Here is a 24,299-nt window from a genome sequence, read left to right as displayed (position 1 = left end):
TCACTGGCTATTCTATCAGGCCTCCCTTAATATTCCTGCAATATTGTTAGGTTGGAATTCTGGGTTAATGAAGTCCGAGTGCAGTTACCCGTTATGTAAAACATACTGCATTTAGAGTCATCCAGCATGGAAACAGACCCTTCAGTCCAACCAATCCACACCAAACATAATCCTAAACTAAGCTAGTCGCAGCAGCCTGCTCCCAGCGCATATTGCTCCAAACCTTTCCTATTCATGTACTTATCCAAATGTCTTTTAAATGTTGTAATTGTACTCACATCTATCACTTCCTCAGGAAGTTCATTCCACATGCGAACCACCCTCTGTGTAAAGAATTTGGCCCTCTTGTCTTTTTAAATTTTTCTCCTCTCACCTTAAAAATATACCCCTGAGTCCTGAAATTCCCATCTTAGGGTAAAAACAACTACCATTAACTCTATTTCTACCCTTCATTATTTTAGAAACTTCTATAAAGTCACCTCTCAACCTCCTATGCTCTAGTGAAAAAAGTCCCAGCCTTTCTTTATAACACACATCCTCTATACCGGACAACATCCTGGTAATTCTCTTCTTAACCCTGTCTAGCTTAATAATATCCTTCCTATAACTGGGTGACCGCAACTGGACACAGTACTCTAGAAGTTGCCTCACCAATGTCCTGTACAACCTCAACATGGGGCACTCAAAGGGCCGAGCCATGAAGGCAAATGTGTCAAATGCCTTTTTAACCACCTTGACTATATGTGATGCAAACATGGCAGACCAGAAAGGACATTTAATTATAATTGAGGACAATTTAAAGTCTACCTTCTCCACTAAGCACATACTTCATAATCTGTCAATTATTTAGTGTAAATCTGTAGTGGTAATTCCGAAGAAATTGTTTCCAAAATATGAATTGGTACAATATCCAGTGTGTGGCAGTCTCTTGGTCCGGCATGGTGGTCTTTTGGCGGTATGTGGCAGTTTCTCGGCCTGGCGTGGCCTTACGATGGGTTTGTGGTCTTGAGGTGGCTCTTTAAAGTGTGGTTCCACTGACTAAGCACTTAAGAAAGACTATAATGTCTGAACTTTAAGTTTGATTTCTTTACTTTCTACTGTAATATGTACCTTTTAACCTTTTGTAAGATTTACATTATGCTATAAGTGCTGCGATGTTTAATTTCTATCTTATTCTTAAGATTCTGTACCTAAGTACTTGTACTTAAGATGGTGCCTTGTTTGGCAACATTTTACATTTTTCACTATACTCCGGTAATTTTGTACTTGAGTACACGTAAAAAAGTCAAAAATCAAATCAAAGGAGAAACAATATCAGTAGTGCATTTTTTCTTTGTTGCTTGCAATATATTTTGAAGCATCTTTATTACAAATCATACTTTGAAGGAAACAAAACCTTTCTGTATGTCCATACTGTTTCATTTTCCTTGTTAACAAAGGACAATATTCTTAATAATATTGTGAATAAACAGAAAGCAACATACCACAGCCCAAAGAAACATTTGAGATAAATTTACACTTTATGTTGTATTGCCTGATATTTCATGTATGTCCAGTTCTGTTTTAAAGCTGCTATTCATTTCAGGATGCTTCCCTGACTTAAACATAAAAGTTCAATTTTAGCAGGTTTCTCTCATTTTACAGTTGTCTTGATATGATCTATCATTTTGTGTTATTTCCATTCCTTCTTGAAAAATTAACAGTTAAACTGCCCAATTCTTTGCTTCAATTTTGTTTTCAGTAAACAAGTGAAAAGAAACATTGACATTTTAATAACTTTGAGAGTAATTGGTCATTAATCTCAAATTTTCTACAGCTAATGAACATAATGCTATTCTTTTGTCTAGCCTGTGATGAATGGACAATACTTCCAAAACCCAATTTGCATCGTGACCTCAATAGATTTGGACACACGGCAGTTGTAAGCAATGGGTGAGTCCATTATTTTCCTCTGTATCTATTTTCCCATTCCATTTATCTTGGTGGTCAAAGAAACTTTTCTTTATTACTCTGTTATCCTTCCTGGTATTTGTCAATAACTGACTAAAATTTGGCATTATTTTCTCCATTTAGCAATGTGAAATATAGAAAAACATTCATAGAGCGCATTAATTTAGGAATTGAAATTGTGAGACAAACTTTCATATGCCATTGTTTCATATTATGTTTGTCTCAACTTTTTAAATTTGCATTTTCTGCCCTTAAATTGAAAACAGTGCCCGTGATTTGGATGAAAGGGTATTGGAGAATGTACTTGCCAGTCCTGAGCAGACAACATCAACACACTTCCCGATTACTTGTGGGGGATGTTGTTGATTTTACTTTGAACTGATGACCTATGTTGGGAAAAGTTGTACACACCTGTGACTTATTAATTTGTGTGCTAGTGCTATCCTGTTTTAGTACCTGCTGTATACATTGGGAAATGAGTTTTTACATATTTATGAATAATGCTTTTCTCTTTCTCTTCCAGGTCTATGTATGTATTTGGTGGTTTCTCTAGTATGCTTTTGAATGATGTCCTTGTATACAAACCTTCAAGCTGTGAAGCCTTCAGTGAAGATCTTTGTCTGAATGCTGGTCCAGGTATTAGGTGTTTGTGGCACAAGCATCATTGTGCTCCGTGGGAACTGGGCCAAAGTAATAGTAGCTTCCATGAGGTGAAATGTCCCCTCAAAACTGGTAAGTACTGATAACACCTAAATATCAAGTAAACTATATTTTGTCAGCCCTTAAATAGGCTCCTTCCTTGCAATAAATCATAACTGTTATAAATAATTTATGGAATTGTAGGAGTATGGCATGTGAATTAATCTATAATTCTTGTTTTGTCCATTTTATTTTCTGTATGACAAACATTGTGAGCTTTAACTCAAATATTTTTTAATTGGCTCTGTTGAAGAATATGACACAATATTGATATTGAAGTGTGTACCTCAAATATTCTGTTGTAGTACAATTTGGTACAGTGGAATGGAAGTCAATAAATTAGTAGCAGTTGAAAATCTCTCATACTAGTAGTATCCTGAAAGATTGTACGATGGTCATAAAAACCCAACTCTCTCGTCCTAGTAGTATCCAGAAAGCCTTGAATAATGGTCATAAAAGCCCAAATTTTCAACTACTCTTTGATACATAAAAACTATGTCCTATCAATTATTTTTGCATACAACAAAGAACAACATTTACTTTATGCTTAGAGTCAACTACTGATCCTTTTTTTAAAAAAAAATCCATTTCTGTTCTTTCCAATTTACATTTTCTCTTTCAGTTCTGACGAAGTCATTGGTCAACAAGGTTCCACATAGTTGACTAATTAGTTAAGTTACATGAGATTCAGGGTGAGCTTGCCAATTAGATACATAATTGGCTTAATGGTAGGAGACAGAGAGTGATGGTAGAGGGCTGCTTTTCAGACTGGAGGTCTGTCACCAGAGATGTTCCACAGGGATTGGTTCTGGGTCTTCTTTTGTTTGTCATTTATATAAATGATTTGAATGAGAATATAGAAGGCATGGTTAATAAGTTTATGGACGACACCAAAATTAATGGCATACTGGACAATGAAGAGGGTCTTCTAAGAATATAAAGAGATCTTGATCAAATGGGTTAATGGGCTGAAAATGGCAGATGTAGTTCAATCTGGATAAATGTGAGGTATTGCAATTGGTGCACCACATTATTCAATTAATGGTAGGCCTTGGGTGGTGTTGTAGAACAGAGGGGCCTAGGGATGCATGTACATAATTCTTTGAAGTTTATGTCACATATAGACAGGGTAGTTAAAAAGGCATTTGGCACTCTTGCCTTCATTACTCAGTCCTTTGAGTAGAGGAGTTTGGAAGTTATGTTGAGGTTTTAACAGGACATTGGTAAGGCTTCTTCTGGAATACTGTGTCTAGTTTTGGTTACTGAGTAAAAAGAAGATTATTATTAAACTGGAGAGGGTTCAGAAGAGAATAACCAGGCTGTTGCCATGTATGGAAGATTTGAGTTATAAAGAAAGGCTGGATAGGCTGGGAATATTTTCACTGGAGCATCGGAGGTTGAGAGGTGACCTTATGGAAGTTTATAAAATAATGAGGGGTATAGAGTTAATGGTAGTTGTCTTTTCATTAGGATTGGGGATTTAAAGATTAGGGGCACATTTTTAAGGTGAGAGAAGAGAGATTTAAAAAAGACATGGGAGAAATTGTTTTACACAGAGGGTGGTTCGCATCTGTAATGAACTTTCTGAGGAAGAGGTGGACTTGGGTACAATTACAACATTGAAAAGACGTTTGAATAAGTACATGAATAAGAAAGGTTTAGAGGAATATGAACCAGGAACAAGCAGATGGGACTAGTTTAGTTTGGGGTTGTGTTTGGCATGGATTGGTTGGACTGAAGGGTCTGTTTCCTGCTGAATGACTCTGTGACTCTATAACTCTGTCAGACATGCTGAGTTTTTTTAGCATTTTCTATTTTTGTTATCTCCTCAATTATTAAATATATGTTTTCAATTCAGTGGAATTTCTTCTCACTGCATGTTTTTAGCAGAGTGACTGAAGAAACAGTTTACCATTTAAATAAAATATCCCACAAATTAATGCTACTCTTACTCTGGTGCAACTAGAAGAATGAAAGCACCATAAATTACTGAAAGATACTTGGAACATGAGCAGCAAAAGTAATTAATTATTTGATTTCATAGTCTCTTGAACACTGGTGAATTAGCTGCTCAGCTGATGATTTTGAACTAATCATCATAATAGCAGCTGTTAATCCTCTTACAGTTATAAAGCTCCATGCAAAATAGAATGTGAATCAACCATGTGGTTGAAGTAAGAACAGTAAGCTTCGCAAATTCTGAGACATCATGTAAACATAGCTTGAAAACATATTGCCCTTTAGTACAATGCCAGATGTTAGTGGCAAAGTTAGCTCTTCAGTCCCTCGAACCTACTCCATGATTTGATAAAACCACGCTTGATCCAATTCTGGTTTCTACTTTTCTGTTTACCTTGTCATTCAGCAATCTAACTCAACTTGAAAAATATTCAATGATTCTGGCTCCACTGTTCTTTGGGAACAGAATTGCAGAGACTAATGATTTGTTGAGATAAATAAATCTCTTCATCTGCATATTAATGGCGAGCACCATATGTTTATCTTTGGGTTTCCTTGTTTAGTTTGTGCCTTGAGGGGAAGCATCTTTCAGTATCATCTGTCAAGGCTCCTCAATATATGTTTCAATAAGATCACCTTTCATACTCTAAAGGATATATTACAAATCTTCAACTTCATGTTAAGAATCAGTTGGGTGAATCTTTTTTCCAGTTTCCAATGCAATTGTATCATTCCTTAAATATGAAGACTAAAATTGTGCATAGCACTTTGCGTTGAGCACAGTGATGGTGCTGCACAATGCACTGAAGTGTTCTCAGTGAGGATGAAGCTTTACCTCCACAAAGAATGTGCAAACTTCGTTCTTACCAGTACTGTCAAGCTTAGATATGTTTGTGACAAGTAGATTTGAGGGGACAGACCCGAGCCAGTCTGGCAGATATTTCCGTCTGGGCTTGACTAACCTTCTCATGTGGGGTTTGTGAACCACGTTTGGTGAAGGGTGAGGTTTCCATCTAGGATAGATTTTCATACTGATTCCATGTGGCATTTACAAAGTGGTGTACTGATTTATTAGCTGAGAGAAGATGGTAGATGGGTCGTCAGCAGACTGTGTTTGCTTGTTCGTATTTGTACTAGAGCAGTGAAACTTCATGGGGTCTGAACTCAATGTTTCTGAGCCACACTCTCCCAAATTAATCCTATTTAACAACCTCCAGTGAATCCATCCAGTCTTCAGCACAAGATATTCCATGGATGTTGGCCGAGCAGTCTGGAACTTGGTAAGACGTAAAAGCACATCTTTTAAACAATATCAGATTATTGCTTAATTATTCTGTGGGATAGCTGTTCCAATTTTGATGCAAGATTCCAGATGCTAACGAGAACTTTGCATTCTTAATTAGGTGCCATTGTACCATCTGTGTCTGTTTCAATGCAGGATGGTTGTTTTGATTTTGGATTTCTTACCTGTCTTCATTGTCTTGCTAGGCCATTTCAGAGGACAGTTAAGACTCAATCACAATTCTTTAAATTCAGACTGAGTCAGAATAACTTTTGAGTACAGTAACATGACAACTATTTTACTATACCTAAAATAAAAGCAAAGTACTGGAGGAACTCAGCAGGTTTGGCAGTATCTGTGTGGAAAGATATAAGAAAATTACCATTTCAAGTCGAATGTGACTTCTTCAGGGCTGGATAAATGACGGGTGTATGCCACTAATGTCTCAGCGTTCCCTACATCAAGATGCCCTGATCCCCAGCCCCTGGTGAATAGATCTGTACTGAATGGCATGACATGCGGCCTGTCTGTGTCTGAATAAGTGAACACATCAATACAGTAGTATTGATGGCTTTTGGCTCTAGCTGAAACATTTATAAGTATGGTAAGGCAAAGTAAGCCAAGACTTAGATTCCACAACTATGCTGGTAAGTGGTCAATAAGTGAGCACTAAAGGCAGCAAGTGAGCAGCCCTGAGATGAGCTGGACCGTTCTGTGATTTGAGTTCCTATGCACAAAGTATTCCTGTTGCAACCTTTCACAGCTAGTTGCTGTTGTCGTGGGTATGTGCGGCAAGTTGTTTGCATACATTTAGTTGCTGGTGTGCATTACAGTGCAAGTTTATACTTCCTAAGCACCTTTCAAGTGGATCAGAAAATGGTCATGAGTTTGCAAAAGCCAGATACCAGTGCACATGGATAAGAGTTGCATGCAGCTGGTGCCTGTGGATTATACTGTGAATTGTTGTTTGGTGCTGACCAACCTGGGAGGCTCTTCATAGCCACTGGCGAGCTGAAGCTACAGAGTACCCGCTCTGATTTCCATGTTAATGTTTCTTGACATCTAGCTTGTTCAGCCTAATTGGTAAAATGGGATGCTGAATAGTAATAAGGCAAGTTATGACATTAATAAGATATTTAACAAGCATAATCCCTTTAATTGGCACCATACCTTTGCTTAGTGAGAGACTTGTCTCGCAGCTTGGCAAAAGTATAATGTCCCTGATGTCATGATAGATTTGGACTTCTCATCCGATTCTGCCACATTTTGTTCAGACCTCAACAGCTCTACCCCATCCCATTATGACAACTGGAAAATTTAAATTTAGATACTCAGATAAATCTGGAATCGGGACCAATAATGATCCCCTATGTGATAGAAGGAAATCTGTCCTTACCTGGTCTGCTAACTCCAGATTCAGAGTAATGTGGGTTGGCTGTTAACTAGCCTCTGAAATCGGACAGCAAACCACTTAGTTGTCAAGAACATGGCTCACAATCATAGTCTCAGGGGCAGTTAAGTTTTGATAAACACTGGTTTTATCAACAATGCCTACATAGAGTTGTAGAGTCATAGAGATGTACAGCATGGAAACAGATCCTTCGGTCCAACCCATCCACGCCGAACATATGTCCCAACCCAATCTAGTCTCACCTGCCAGCACCCGGCCCAAATCCCTCTAAACCTTTCCTATTCATATACCCATCCAAATGCCTTCTAAATGTTGCAGTTGTACCAGCCTCCACCACTTCCTCTGGCAGCTCATTCCATACACGCACCGCCCTCTGTGTGAAAAGGTTGCCCCTTAGGTCTCTTTTATATCTTTCCCCTCTCACCCTAAACCTATGCCCTCTAGTTCTGGACTCCCCAACCCCAGGGAAAAGACTTTGTCTATTTATCCTGTCCATGCCCCTCATTAATTTTGTAAACCTCTATAAGGTTCCGACGCAGCAGGGAACATCTTTCCCATAGGAAGGAGACCAGAATTGCACGCAATATTCCAACTGTGGCCTAACCAATGACTTGTACAGCCGCAACATGACCTCCCAACTCCTGTACTCAATACTCTGACCAATAAAGGAAAGCATAATTAAATGCCTCCTTCACTATCCGAACTACCTGCGACTCCACTTCAAGGAGCTATGAACCTGCACTCCAAGGTCTCTTTGTTCGGCGACACTACCATTAAGTGTATAAGACCTGCTAAGATTTGCTTTCTCAAAATATAGCACCTTGCATTAATCTGAATTAAACTCCATCTGCCAGTTCTCAGCCCATTGGTCCATGTGATCAAGATCCTGTTGTAGTCCGAGGTAACTTTCTTAGCTGTCCACCACACCTCCAATTTTGATGTCATCTGCAAACTTACTAACCATACCTCTTGTGCTCACATCCAAATTATTTAAATAATTGACAAAACGTAGAGGACCCAGCACCAATCCTTGTGGTACTCCACTGGTCACAGGCCCCCAGTCTGATTTAGATTACTTTACTCAGTCTTAGATTTATATTACTTTACAGTGTGGAAACAGGCCCTTCGGCCCAACAAGTCCACACCGACCCGCCGAAGCGCAAACCACCCATGCCCCTACATTAACCCCTTACCTAACACTACGGACAATTTAGCATGGCCAATTCACCTGACCTGCCCATCTTTGGACTGTGGAAGGAAACCGGAGCACCCGGAGGAAACCCACGCAGACACTGGGAGAATGTGCAAACTCTACACAGTCAGTCGCCTGAGGCGGGAATTGAACCCGGGTCTCTGGCGCTGTGAGGCAGCAGTGCTAACCACTGTGCCACCGTGCCGCCCACAAACAACCACTCTCTGTCTTCTGCCTTTGAGCCAGTTCTGAATCCAAATGGTGAGTTCTCCCTGTATTCCGTGAGATTTAACTTTGCTAACCAGTCTCCTGTGGGGAACCTTGTCAAATGGCTTACTGAAGTCCATATAGATCACATCTACCATTCTGCCCTCATCAATCCTCTTTGTTACTTTGTCAAAAAACTCAATCAAGTTTGTGAGACATGATTTCCCACGCGCAAAGCCATGTTGACTATCCCTAATCAGTCCTTGCCTTTCCAAATACATGTACATCCTGTCCCTCAGGATTCCCTCCAACAAATTGCCCACTACCGACGTCAGGCTCACTGGTCTGTAGTTCCCTGGCTTGTCCTTACCATCCTTCTTAAACAGTGGCACCATGTTTGCCAACTTCCAGTCTTTCAGCACCTCACCTGTGACTACCGATGATACAAATATCTCAGCAAGAGTCCCAGCAGTCACTTCCCTAGCTTCCCACAGAGTTCTAGGGTACACCTAATCAGGTCCTGGGGATTTATCCACCTTTAACCGTTTCAAGACATCCAGCACTTCCTCCTCTGTAATCTGGACATTTTTCAAGGTGTCACCATCTATTTCCCTACAGTCTATACCTTCCATATCCTTTTGCACAGTGAATACTGATGCAAAATACTTGTTTAGTATCTCCCCTATTTTCTGCACTCCACACAAAGGCCGCCTTGCTGATCTTTGAGGGGCCCTATTCTCTCCCTAGTTACCCTTTTGTCCTTAATGTATTTGTAAAAACTCATTGGATTCTCCTTAATTCTATTTGCCAAAGCTATCTCATGTCCCCTTTTTGCCCTCCTGATTTCCCTCTTAAGTATACTCCTACTGTCTTTATACTCTTCTAAGGATTCACTCGATCTATCCTGTCTGTACCTGACATATGCTTCCTTCTTTTTCTTAACCAAACCCTCAATTTCTTTAGTCATCTGGCCTTCCCTATACCTACCGGCCTTCCCTATACCTACCAGCCTTCCCTTTCACCCTGACAGGAATATACTTTCTCTGGATTCTTGTTATCTCATTTCTGAAGGCTTCCCATGTTCCAGCCGTCCCTTTACCTGCGAACATCTGCCTCCAATCAGCTTTTGAAAGTTCTTGCCTAATACCGTCAAAATTGGCCTTTCTCCAATTTAGAACTTCAACTTTTAGATCTGGTCTATCCTTTTCCATCATTATTTTAAATCGAATAGAATTATGGTCGCTGGCCCCAATGTATGCCCCCACTGACACCTCAGTCATCTGTGCATGCTGTGTCTGGTCCATTTTTCTTATTCAATGTGGCAGATATCAAAGTATAAAGCTAAACAACCAATTTGGTAACATGGATGCATACAAAGCATCCATTTGAGAAAGAGTTCTTCTGTAGTTTTATTTTTCATTCTCCATTCAAACTTTCAACTGTGCAACAATGTTAACTGAAACACTGCCATGTAAAACTAGAATCAATGCCCTAAAAGTAAACTTAGAAATACTGAGTGAATTTGTAAAGTTAGTAGTTGTGCTATTGGCGGCTGCAAATTTATTAGTTGTTAGCTATTCTTTGTAAAGTTGTGCATCAGCTAAAGAGAGAACCTGTCAGTGACTCTGCAATGACAGCAAGAATGACAACAGTTTGGATGAAACCTTTTTCAATTCACTTCCCTTTCAGAAATGAATTTCTTCACTCATTTGTATTGCAGTAGCTACAGATGACAGATGTTTCAAGTATACAGACTGTGGCAGCTGTACAGCCAATATGAATGGATGTCAGTGGTGTGAGGATAAGAAATGCATTTCTATCACCAGCAACTGCTCTGTGGTAAGTTTAAGTAAAGGTTGGAATACATGTAGTATGTAAATTTTTTGCACAGACAGTCTTTTAGTTTAGCATTAGAGTCACGGAGTCATACAGCACATAAATACGCTCTTTGGTCCAACTTGTCCATGCCGACCAAGATTCTCAAACTGAACAAATCCCATTTGCCTGTGTTTGGCTCATATCCCTCTCAACCATTCCTATTCAAGTACCTGTCCAAATATCTTTTAAATGTTGTGACTGTACCTGTATCTACCACACCCTCAGGCAGTTCATTCCACACACGAATGAAAACGTGAAAAGGTTGCTCCTCAGGTCTATTTTAAATCTTTCTCTTTTCACCTTAAAAAGATGTCCTCGAGTTTTGAACTGCCGTACGTTAGGGAAAAGACCTTTGCTATTTGCCTTATCTATGCCTCTCAAGATTTTATAAACCTTCTACACTCCAGGAAAAAAGTCCCAGCAAATCCAGCCTCTCCTTATAACTCAAACGCTCATGTCCTGGTTACATCCTTGTAAGGTTTTTTTCTGAACCCCCTCCAATTTAATAATATCCTTCCTATAGCAGGGTCCAGAAGTGTGTGCAGTACTACAAAAGTGGCCTTACCAGCTTCCATGATGTCCCAACTCCTATATTCATTGGTCTGAGCAATGAAGGCAAGCATGCTAAACACCACCTTAACCACCCTGTTTACCTACAGCTCAGATTTAAAAAAATGATGTACCTGAACCCTCTGTTGAATGTTTCAATTATACTTGAGTTTTCAATCTTATTAAATAGCATATTTTTCATTTGCTGCAAAATGGTTTTGGCTTTAGATAATTGAAAACTGAGCAGTTTAATGCATTTGGGAAGTCATCCAAGTAACCTTGAGCTGAATGTGTGAGATAGCCATCAATAAGTTATCGCATCTCACTTGGATGTTGCAAGGCTCTGCTGTCCTTGGGCATAGCACACATCAGAAGACAAACTATACTCCTTCCCTCCATACAGATACCGGTCTGTTTCCTGATTGTAATAATTCTTTTATATAGGTTGAGGCTAGTTGTTTCCTTTCAGGGGTGTAGGTTTGCTTGCTGAGCTGTAGGTTTGATATCCAGATGTTTCATTACCTGGCTAGGTAACATCATCAGTGGTGACCTCCAAGTGGCTTCAGTGAGTAAATCTACACCCTAAACCTCAACCTGAGCTACAAACCTTCACAAACCTTGTTTCCTTTCAATTTAAAATAACGATACTGTCTTTTACTCGAGCAGAGACTTTCCCTATTTTCCTACCTTCTGCCTGGCTTAAAACCAATTATTACGTTCTAATGAAAAATCATTGTCCCGAAGCAGTAACTCTGCTTCTGGCTCCACAGTATTTCGAACGTTTTTTTTTTATCACACAAGATTTGTCAGATCACCAATTAATTCACCAGTTTGCTTATGGATGATAGTATGCAAATGTAACATTGAGCTCAAAAGCATAGTTAAAATATTAACTAATTCCACAAAGTGAATTATGCAAATCAGTCTATTTTAAAAAAATAGTTCTTCACATACAGTAAATGTGATTTTTGTTTGTACTCCCCCATCTGGCAGGAATGTATTTAATTACATTGGTAGTTGATGTATGGTTATTTCAAAAGAATTATTATATTTTATTTGAAAAGTTTAATGGTCCTATTCTGATTATTCTCCTAAATGTGTTTTGACAATATTGTTTGAGTTATTGGGGGAAATTAAAAACTTGGTAGTGCAATGTGTTTGTTTCCATGCTGTTATTGTTATCAATGTTTGGTCATTGTGATATAGTGAATATTTCTATTTGCTTTTAAGTTAACCAGATAACAATGTTTAATTTAAAATGTGAGTTTAAAGGAGAAAATTGACAAATTTACTCAGAAAGACAAAACCAAGTGGAATGAAAGTGTGATAGACAGACCTATGGAATACCAGAACCAACGAATCAAACCTTAAGTTCTGCAGTCCTGCCATATGCAGTGGTAAATGGCGATGGACAGTTAAACATCTGTCTGGAGGGGAAGACACCACAAATATTCTGATTCTGAATGATGGGGAGCCTAGCACATCAGTGCAAAAGACAAGGCTGAAGTAATGACAAGCATCTTCAGCTAGTAGTGCCAAGGCATGTTCCATTCTCAGCCTCCTCCTGAAGTCCCTGACATCATGGGTACAAGTTTTTGGCCAATTGTATTCATTTCATTTAATATTGGGGAATGGGCGAAGACATTGGGGTGCGGTAAAGATGATGATCCTGACAACATTCTGTGACACATTTCTGAATGCTGGCAGGGCGGCACTGTGGCTCAGTGGTTAGCACTGCTGCCTCACAGCACCAGGGCCCGGGTTCAATTCCTGCCTTGGGCAACTGTCTGTGTGGAGTTTGCACATTCTCCTCGTATCTGCGTGGATTTCCTCTGGGTGCTCTGGTTACCTCCCACAGTCCAAAGATATGCAGGTTAGGTGAATTGGCCATGCTGAATTGCTCATTGTGTTAGGTGGATTAGTCAGGGGTAAATGTAGGGGAATGGGTCTGGGTGGGTTGCTCCTCAGAGGGTTGGTATGGACTTGTTGAGCCGAAGGGCCTGTTTCCACACTGTAGGGAATCTAATCTAATCTAATCTAATCTGCTTGAAAATATGGAAAGCTGTTCTGCCCACAAAAATGATAGACAAATCTGAATTGGCAAATTTTAACCATTGCATTGTACTTATTGTCATCAGCTGCATGTGTTATTATCAACCATGCTAACAAACAGCAGTTGCTCCAAAATAACCTTTTCATTGTTGCTAAATCTGGATTCTGCTAGGGCTACTGAATTTATTACAGCTTTGCTCCAGACATTGACTAAAGAGGTAAACTCAGGCGGTGAGGTAAGGATGATTGCCTTTACATCAATGCAACATTCAACCAACTGTGGCATCAAGAAGCCCTAGTAAAATTGGAGGCAACAGGAAAGGAGAATCTCATGGAGATGAAGAGCCAGTAAGGCTTGGCCTTTGCCTTGCAGGCCTCCAAGATAATCTTCCAGTCCAGGGTTTGCAACATCAAACAGGATAAGATGTGCTTGTGTTTCTTCCCGAGAAAGGAGAGTTCTTTGATCACTATCCTGAGAGAAGTAGAATGGCTCAGAAATATCATCTCAGTCTGAGGATCAACCAATCCTTTTATACCATACTGTATGATACGAAGCCCACAGACTGCACAACCTCCCAGTTGTTCCTGACCTCTATCATGAAGATCTTAGAAGACAGCACACGGGAGGAGCTGAACCAATCATTATCTCTGGATGAGCTGACAAAGACCCTCAAGTACTTTGAAAAGAATAAAACTCCTGGAAGCGATTGCTTATCGACCAAGTTGTATCCAGCTCTATGGAACTGGATTAGCCTGAAAACGTGGAAAGCTGCTCAGGGTTGTTCTGCCCTCAAAAATGGAGGGCAAATCTGAATTGGCAAGTTTCAGCTAATCGCATTGTACTTTAGGTCTTGCAGATAGCATGTGTGAATTCACAAAGAAATGCATTATCACCCTCGTCTGTTAAGAGAAGGGGAGAGGGAGGAAATTCGAAATTGGCATTCAATTTCACTGTTGAATATGGTCTATTAAAACCTGTCTAAGGTCATTGCTAGGCAAAAGTGAGGAGTGCAGACGCTGGAAATCAGAGTCTAGATTAGAGTGGTGCTGGAAAAGCACAGCAGGTCAGGTAGCATCCGAGGAGCAGGAAAATTGATGTTTCGGGTGAAAGCCCTTCGCCAGGAATGAAGGCAGGGAGCCTCCGGGGTCTCTCTACCCTGGAAGCTCCCTGCCTTCATTCCTGATGAAGGGCTTTTGCCCAAAATGTCAATTTTCCTGCTCTAAGGTTATTGCCAACCAGGTCAGTTCTGCTCTGGAATCAGTGATTCACCTCTACCAAACCTGTGCTGTATCAGGCAGGATACTGCTGAGAGCACGACGCTCCTCAGAAATACAATTGCCTACATACAGAACAGCGGGTGGACACCTTATCAGCCTGGATGAGGAGAATGCCTTTGAAAGAAATTTGCACACCTACAAGAGGACTGTGCTCTCCAAAATGGACTTTGGGGAGGGAATCCACAATTGGATGTAGCTCTGCTGTACACCAGCATCAATATGCAGTCTCAAACAACGGTTGGGAATCAGAAAGCTTCCTAATCTGCTCTGGAGTCAGGCAGGACTACCCACTCTCTCTTGCAATGTTTGTGTGTTGTCTCTACCTTTTCTAAATCCATCAGGAAGGATGCATGTCTGGGAGGGGTGACTATTCCAGGCAGCGGAGGCCTGAAAGTCAAAATCTCTCTGTACATGGATGATGTCACTGTTTTTTGCTTGGATCCCTATCAGTGCACAAACTCGTGAGCATCTGCAACCAGTTTGAGCTGGCTTGTGAGGCAAGATCAAGGGCGTGTTCTTTGTGAACTGGGCCGATCAAACCTTTATCCCTTTCAATGTCAGATCAGATTTTCTGAAGGTACTGGGTATAAGGTACAGAGAGAGACTGGGGCATGTGCCAAAACTCAGGAACATATCGCCAAGATGACCCAGCAACTGGGAAGCTGGGAGCACCATTCCCTCTCCATTGGAAGTATAAACCTGGTCTTTTTTTAAATTCATTTATGGGCAATGGACATCAGTCATTAGACCAGCATGTATTGTCCATCCCTAATTGGCCAGATAGCAGTTAAGAGTCACCTCATTTTTGCGCACCTGGAGTCACATATAGGCCAGACCAGGTAAGGATGACAATTTCCTTCCCAAAAGGAACCGGATGAGATTTTCTCCATCAATCGACAATAGTTTCATCATCATCCTTCGAGTCTTAATTCCAGATGTTTAAATTAAATCGTAATTCCACCATCTGCCGTGGCCAGATTCAAACCTGGGTCCTCACAACATTACTTGGGTCTTAGGTTAAAAGTCCAGCAGTAATACCACTAGGCTATCGTCTCCCCTAGCAGGTATAAAGTATTCTTGGTGTTGCTGTATGTGGCACAGGTCTGCTCTATTCTCCAAACGTGAGCCACAGAAGTTATGGGGAGATGATGGCCTAGTGGCATTATTGCTAGACTATTAATCCAGAAAGATTAGAGTGGTGCTGGATAAATACAGCAGGTCAGGCAGCATCCGAGGAGCAGGAAAGTTGACGTTTCGGGCAAAAGCCCTCCATCAGGAATTAATCCAGAAACTCAGTTAATGTTCTGGGGATCTAGGTTTGAATCCCACCACAGCAGATGGTGGAATTTGAAGTCAGTAAAGGAAATCTGGAATTTAGAATCTACTGATGACCATGAAACCATTGTTGATTGTCAGAAAAAGCCATCTGGCTCACTGTTGTCCTTCATGAAAGGAAGGAGGTAAAAACAATGACTGCAGATGCTGGAAACCAGATTCTGGATCAGTGGTGCTGCCCTTCATGAAAGGAAGTCTGCCGTCCTCAACTGGTCTGGCCTACATGTAACTCCAGACTAACAACAATGTTATTGACTCTTAACTGCCCTCTGAAATGGCCCGGCAAGCCATTCAGTTGCATCAAACACTACAAGCTCTCAAGAAAGAAATGAAATTGATAGACCACCTGGCATCGAACCAGGGACCAGAAACAGCCTTGTCGACTCTGCAAAGTCCTGCTTACCAACATTTTGGACTAGTACCAAAATTAGGAGACCTGTCTCACAGACTATTGAAGAAACAGCTTGATGTAATCTTACCCACGGAATCATACCTGACAGATCATGTCTAAGACATCACCATCACCATCCTTGTATATATCCTGTTCTATGGCAAGTCAACTCCAGCAGAGATGCTGGCACAGTGGTTTACAGTCAGGACGGAGTTACCTTCAGAGTCCTTAACATTGACTGTGGACCCCATGAAATCTCATGGCTTCAGATTGGACTTGGGCAAAGAAACCTCCTACTGATTGCTATGTACTGTCCTCCCTCGGCTGATGAATCAGTACTCCTTCATGGAGTAAACTTTGAGGAAATGCTGAGGGTGGCAAGGGTGCAATCTGTACTTGAGATGGGGGATTTCAGTGTGCACCCACCAAGAGTGGCTTAGCAGCAACTGATTGAGCTGTTCAGATCCTAAAAGACATAGCTGCTAGACTGTGTCCGCAGCAGGTGGTGAGAGAACTAACAAGAGGGAAAAATACACTTGACCTCATCCTTACCAATCTGCTGGCTGCATATGCATCTGTCCATGACAATACTGATAAGAGTGATCACTGCACTGACGAAGTCCCACCTTCACACAATGGTGCAGAACTACCATCATGCTAAATGAGACAGACTTCAAACAGATCCAGCAACTCAAGACTGGGCATCCATGAGATGATATGGGCCATCAGCAGCAGCAGAATTGTACTCCAACAAAGCCTGCAACCACATAGCTTGGTATATCCATACTCGACCATTATGATCAAGCAAGGGCGTCAATAGAGTGTGCACGAGGGCATGCGGCCAGGATCAGCATTAAGCATAACTAAAACTGAAGTGTTAGCTTGGTGAGGCTCCAAAACAGAACTATTTACATAAGCAGTAAATGATAGAGCTAAGCGATCCTTCAACCAGTCAATCAGATCTAAGCTCTGCAGTCCTACCACATCCAGTCATGAATGGTGGTGGATAGTTAAACAACTCACTGCAGGAGGAGACTTCACAAATATCCACCTCCTCCATTATGGTAAGTGTAAAAAATAAGGCTGAAGCATTCAAAGCAACCTTCAGCCAACAAAAGACACTGTGGGTCAACGTATAGCAGGTGGACTGCAACATCTAATGAAGACAATTCACCAACACCTTCTCAAGGGCAAATAGGAATGGAAAATAAAAATGCTGGCCAGCCAGTGATGTTTATGTTTCAGACGTGAATTTAAAAAAACAGCCTGAGTTATGTTCTATTTCATCTGGAGGTCAAAGATGGACATTGTCCATAGGGACACCATGTACAAAGTTTTAGATACTCAGTGCTGCCTTTATCCTGATGACCATTTTTGAGTGTGGCTGCATCAGACCCACGGTAAACAAATACCCACTGTCACATTGTACTAAGATCCTACCTGTCCCACTTGTTAGGAACGATGCAGTTAGCCTCATTGCTGCGGAATGCTTCAAGTACTTGGACAGTTTTGCATCACCTGTCTCTTGTGGAAAAATTTGCAAAAGGAAACACCTTCGACCACAGGTCCATCAGGTAGTGGTCAGATTGTAGCATTCTTGAGACCCTATTGGAAAAAGAAAGGGTGTATCCCGTCATATGATTCCCTGAGCAGGCTATCAATGTCATTCGGCAGAATGCCTCATCGCAAGGATTTTCAACAAGTGCCATGACATAACTTGGCCAATGGTGAGAAGGGCACTACCTGTCAGATCCTTTACACACACCTGGACTCTCTGCTATTGCATGCTGCCCTTGAAGCAGCTACGTGGATGTGGGACGAAGACACTGTTGCACATCTCCTTCTGGAATGTTTTTCCTTTGCAAAGACATCTGGAAAGAGATGCTGTTGTTTTTGTTAAGGTTCATCCCGAGCAACTCTGTGATGCAGGACTCTGTGCTCTACTGTCTGTTCCCGGGATGGGCACCAAGATAAACATCAACTGTGCCTGGAAGAACATCAACTGGGTGAAGGAAGCTCTTTGGTCTGCCCAAACGTTTGTTGATCTTCCAGTGTAAAGAGTTGACCACGACTGCTTACTGCAGACAGGCACATCGCAATGTCCAGGACTACATGCTGAGGGATGCACTAAAGCTTAGGGCAGCTGCTGCTAAGGCATTGGAGAAAGACCACCATCTAAGGTCTTTCAGTTATCAGACCCTGATTGCCTCAAAGTGAATGTAAATAGAATCCTGTATGAATAGAACATGCCATTGTTTGCAATGCAGAGAAATCCTGAGGCATGTCAAAATCCAGTGTTTGCTTTTTCCTGTATAGAACTTCTGTAAGAGATTGTGTTTTAGGTTATCTTTACTATCTCACTCACCAGCTCACTATATTCATTCATACAGGGATCCTGTTCATTCATTCATAACCTGTTATTAACTCATTCATTCATAACCTGTTATTAACTTATTCATTCATTCGCGCTTTGTAATATATTTTACTGTTACAATGTAGACTAAAATGAAAACATCACCTTCAACCCATTCACTTTAAACCATTATCAGGCCTACTTCTACATTAATGAGGTGTCAATATCGTGAACAATACCATCCGCATCAAGTCTCCATGAAACATTATAATATTAATCAGCCCTTACAACCTCTCGGACCTAAATAGATTACAGAAAAACAAACATTTTCCCCAGTTAATACGTACTTGTTAACTATCTCTTAACTGGGCCATCATCCCTATAAGAAACTAACGGTCAAAAACAGCCCTTAAGTGAAATTGCGTGAATAAATGAATGAAACTCTCACCAGCAAATGGTAAACAAATCTCACAACCAAGTTGCAGTAATCATTTTAATATCCTTTATTCTTTTATTAAGTACGGGTACAATTTTTAACTTATTTAGAGCATGTAGGTCTAGTATTTTTTACTGACATTTACTAACTTAAAAGACAAAAGGACAAACACCTCTTAATTATGCAAACAGACTAGACAAACACTCTTAATCCTATCAGGAGTAGTAGCAGCCAGCATTTAGCACATTTAGATTAGATTAGATTAGATTCCCTACAGTGTGGAAACAGGCCCTTCGGCCCAACAAGTCCACACCGACCCTCCGAAGAGTAACCCACCCAGTCCCATTTTCCCTCTGGCTAATGCACCTAACACTATAGGCAGTTTAGCATGGCCAATTCACCTGACCTGCACATCTTTGGACTGTGGAAGGAAACTGGAGCACCCGGAGGAAATCCACGCAGACACGGGGAGAATGTGCAAACTCCACACAGACAGTTACCCAAGGCTGGAAACGAACCTGGGACCCTGGTGCTGTGAGGCAGCAGTGCTAACAACTAAGCCACCGTGCCACCCACCATGTTTCAACCCATCTCCTGTCTCCCAGAACTGAAGCCCCTCAAAGATTTATGTACTATGGGTAAAACAATGTAACACCATAGTAATCGAATTTTAATATATGTAAGAACTGTGTATAATAGGCTATTGTAAGAACTGTATTTTGGGATTCTATTGCCACCTTGGACTTATGCTACTTGTGGTTGCTGAATAAATGAGGCTATTTTCGCAACTCACCGATTTTGGTCGTTAGTTGAAAACGACCCCACAGTACGTATATACAGATAAATTTTATAAATAAGGTATATTTTTGCAATAGAAAAAGATTAGAGTCAATAAGAATTGGGAGAACCTCTCCACTGGTTGTTGTGACACCTAATTAAAAGGGAAGTGGTTTAGGTTTTTGGAGTTCAGTCATTGCACCCGCAGGAAAGTGTTGCTGAAGTTGCTCAGGATAGTGTTCTAGACCCAATCTATGTCAGATGTAGGGATGATTACACAATGTTTAGTGCCCTTCGCAACTTCTCTGATACTGAAGCAGTTAGTCTCTATATCTTTGGATACATTGCTGTCATAATTGAATGGAGCTTTAAGTTTTATTTAACCATTTTGGATATGAACTGTGGATGTTTGTTAAATGAGAATCAATTTATGGAATGCAGATTATGAAAACAATTAGTCGGGCTTACTACAGTCTTTCATGATCAGTGAATCCAAACTTTTTAAAGTTTGGCATGGGGAAGCATTTCTTAATATTCTAAATGCACTGAAATGGTGAATTAGTATTTTGAGGAATGGTGGAGTATGAATGTGCACATTTGTTTGAATAATATTTATAAGTTGTTTGCTTATGATGCAGACAGTTACTGTGTAACTTATTTGAAAGAAAGGAAGTAAAGCCTTGCATTTAAGTAGCGTCTTTCACATGTACTGGATGTCTTTTTTTATAGCCAAATAAGTATTTTTGCATTGTAGTCACCATTGTGTTGATTATTTCTAATTCTTTATTGTACACAACCCTACTGTCCTAGTTTTTCATGTATTTTTAGAAAAAGTCTTTAAAAGAAACTTGGCTGAAAATCAGATGTAATTGCTATGAAATAGATCCAATAGTTTAAAGTTTGACGCTAGGCATCATAGCTCTACCAAACTATATGCTCTTAACCAACTTACAGTAACTGGAAACAAATATACCTCCATATATTGTAATAACACCTTACCACTATTTACTTTTATCCGTAATACATTGATCTGATCCTTTTCTATATTCTTCAAAGGTATGATGTTTGAAATTTAGACCTTTGAAACAATGTAATGTATTCCATCCGATATTCTAAAACTTTTTTCTCAATTTTGGACAGTTGGAAAGACATTGTCTTAATGTAAGCAACTATTTATCAGTAATCAATGCTAGATTTTTATTGAAAAGTTGCATGTGATGTTTTATGGAGTGCTTTTGCTAAACTCTGGTAAATATCCAATGACAATTTTAGCCATTTCTTTTCCTAGTCTGTAAGAAACAATACAAAATGTCGTGTGCGGAATATGCATGTTTGTAGCAAATTTACAAGTTGCAAGACCTGTTCAATGAAGCTTAACTGTCAGTGGGATGAGCGGAACCAAGAGTGTCAGGCTTTGCCAGGTAAAAATCTGAACAATCCATAGTGTATGCTTTTTTTGCAAAAGGACTATTTTCTACTTGTGTTATTCCAATAACATATAGCTTTTGGTGTTATCAGTTACTAAATAAATGAGTCTGGTAATTATTTCATATTACAAAGTGTAAAATAGTCATTTCAGGCTCCTTAAAATCTTTTGTAATAACTTGTTATTAATTTGTTCTTCCTTTCATTGCAATATATGAAGTACGATTACCAATCACAGTACTATTTAGTGAAACAACTTTTATAAAAGTGAAAAGCATGACTTTTGTTTTCTGCCTGATGTGGGTCATGTCTAATTCTTGGATCTGATTTGATGATTTTATTTGCTTTTCCTGCCTCATAGAGTTCAGATACTTCCACACTTATGTGATCATCCACAATTTGAACTAATCTTCCCAGATAATTTGTGGAGAATGCAACATATTAACAACATACAAATCTTTGTTAACTTTATAAACTGTAAAATGTTTTGAGAAACAAAATAATGCCTTCAAAGTTTAACAAAAAAAGAATTGCCCTTAGAAAATGAGAAAATAAATTCAATTTTATGCAAAAGAATTAAATGTGGAAGTGTCGAATAAAAGAGTTCCATTTTTAATTCATCTTAAACTCAAGCTTTTAATACTATCTAATTAGCCTAGCAGAGTTTTGAGGAGGTTATCATTTGAATAACTTATTGTGATGTGGTGGAAGTGAAATTATGTGCAAGTTCACTTTTGAATTTGTTTAAATCGATGATTTAAGAAGAATCTGAGAAAAATGAAGTTTGTAGGATGTCATAAAATTCTTAGTTTCTTTGTGCTTTTTCACCCTGCATCAGAGTATTTCAAGGTCTTGAAAGAGGTTCAAAAATTGAATTTGTTCCTACAATTTCAGCCCATCTGTGTGGTGAAGGTTGGAGTCACGTTGGGGATGTCTGCCTCCGGATCAACACAAGTCGAGAAAACTATGATAATGCAAAACTTTATTGCTACAATCGTAGTGGCAATCTTGCTTCTCTTACCACATCTAAAGAAGTTGAATTTGTTCTAGATGAGCTACACAAATATACAGTTCAGGTATTTCAGATAATGTCATTTATAAAATTCCAACTTCTCCAATTTTGCATGCTTGGAGAATGCACACTGTGAAACATCAACAATAGTAAGTGAGTTATTAAGCTGCTGTAATGTTGCGGACACAAAATGGTGGAATGTAATTTAAAGACCTATCTTCAGTGGACCATTTTGGGAGTGTAGATTCCAGTTTATTTGGACTTTTGGGGTTTGTAGTTGGGAACTTTGGGCAATTACTTTTAATTTATATCTGTTTCCAACCTAACTGCCTGTAGACAGTGGCATTTTATTTCACAGCATTAAGTTCTCTACTGTAGTGACAGTAATATATTCTTGCCTGTTTTCACTTCAGAATGTTTAATACAGTTAATTTAAAATTAATGGGTTATTGACATTCGAGCATGATTATATGAACTACTTGTTGCTGTAAAATAGTGCTTTAAATGATTTTATTTAAAATTTAAAAATCTAAACTTAATTTCACAACTTAAAAATTAAAAATTGACCTCATATCTATATATGAAGAGGCATAAGAATTTTACTCAGAAAAATTGTAGTTTTGAATGCCTGGCCGTGGAAAAATAACAATCTGCAGTGCAATCCTACATTGATGCAGAAGAAACATTATGATGAGAGTCGCTTAACTTCAGTCTACTGCTATAAATCTGGCATAGCTGGACTTCTGCTTGTCATGTGGAATCATAGCTGAAAGTAAAGACTGCAAACTTGGCAGCTAACTTATTATTTGGAGTTATAAGATAACTTATCATTTGTTGTAAGAATGTATGATGAAAGTAGGAGTTAGGGCTGAAGCAGTTCATTGAATTTAATACGTCTGCATTTAAAACAATTCAAAGGATAACTTATCCACTTGGTGTGAAATAGAGGTAGTTCACATTATATATATTGGAATATTAATCATCTGGAAATAAATGATATTCTCCACCTTGCTATGTGACTAAAATGGGAGATAGTGAGGACTTAAATTATGGTGCTAGATAAAGTACAGTTGGTCGGGCAACATCTGAGGAACAGAAAAATCAACATTTTGGGCATAAGCCCTTCATCAGGAAGGACTTATTACCTGAAACATGACTCTCCTGCTCCTCTGATGCTGCCTGACCTCCTGTACCTTTTCCAGTGCTACGCTTTTCAACTTTTCAAAGATAGTAGTTCCTCACATCATTGACTTTAATATCCAGGCATATAGATCTAATTCAAGTTGACTTTAATATTGAGTCATATAGGTCTAATTCAAGTTGACTTTAATATTTAGTCATAAAGGTCTAATTCAAGTTGCTGTTTTCCCACAGTAGTATACTGTACTTGGTTCCTGCATGGTGGTGTACCTCGAGGTCTTGCAAAGAATTTAGTCTTGCCTATGTGTGTTGTGACTCAACATGAATGGCAGGAAGGCAATGGTCTTGTGTGTGCAACATCTACATTAACAGTCTTGTGTTGAATTGCATGTGTTTTCAAGACAATGAAGAAGAATCATCAAACCTCATCATTAATGTGACTATCATTATCTGAAATTGATATCTAAAGAATTTTTTTTAATGGTGTAATTCTGTCTGTTATTTAGACACAATGATCAGTACTTTTGCAGACTGCTGGCAGAAATTTGTCACCATCCTCTGCCTGCTGCATGCTGATATGCATGTTATAATTCTCATCAATGAATCCACCACCAACCCAATATGAATGCAACTGGGGCTAAGTGAGGCTCTATAGTTGTATCCAAACTCTTCTCCATCTTCCTCATCACAACATTCGACACCATATCTATTAAGGTCCTCAGTGGAGTTGGATCTTTCTACAGGATGAGCGGAACACTTTATAAGTGTTCTGAATCATGATAACTGTGACTTTTGTTATTGAGCTGCAGTATGCAGATAATATTTACTTATGTACATACTTAGAGGCTCAGCTCCAAGCCATCATTCATGCATCCTGAGAGGCATATGAAAGAAATGGACCTAAGGCAACACGTCCTCTACCAGACTGTTCTTGCTGGGTAGCACTGTCATATTAAATAGAAAGATCAAACCG

The 24,299-nt window shown here is 39.6% G+C and overlaps 1 protein-coding gene across 1 annotated transcript in view; it reads left to right on the top strand.

The window, feature by feature from the left end:
* atrnl1b (attractin like 1b) overlaps positions 1-24,299 on the top strand; it is a 947,890-nt gene that overhangs the window by 218,266 nt on the left and 705,325 nt on the right. The window contains exons 11-15 of the mRNA XM_043712811.2: positions 1,848-1,932; positions 2,474-2,682; positions 10,421-10,539; positions 21,038-21,170; positions 22,069-22,250. Of these exons, the coding sequence (XP_043568746.1) occupies positions 1,848-1,932; positions 2,474-2,682; positions 10,421-10,539; positions 21,038-21,170; positions 22,069-22,250 (728 nt within the window). The remainder of the gene's footprint in view (positions 1-1,847; positions 1,933-2,473; positions 2,683-10,420; positions 10,540-21,037; positions 21,171-22,068; positions 22,251-24,299) is intronic.

The sequence above is a fragment of the Chiloscyllium plagiosum genome, unplaced genomic scaffold (genome assembly GCF_037043375.1).
Source record: "Chiloscyllium plagiosum isolate Xiang-an unplaced genomic scaffold, Cpla_swu_hap1 HiC_scaffold_22, whole genome shotgun sequence".
Classification (NCBI taxonomy): domain Eukaryota; kingdom Metazoa; phylum Chordata; class Chondrichthyes; order Orectolobiformes; family Hemiscylliidae; genus Chiloscyllium; species Chiloscyllium plagiosum.
This window is presented reverse-complemented; position numbering and strand designations above follow the sequence as displayed.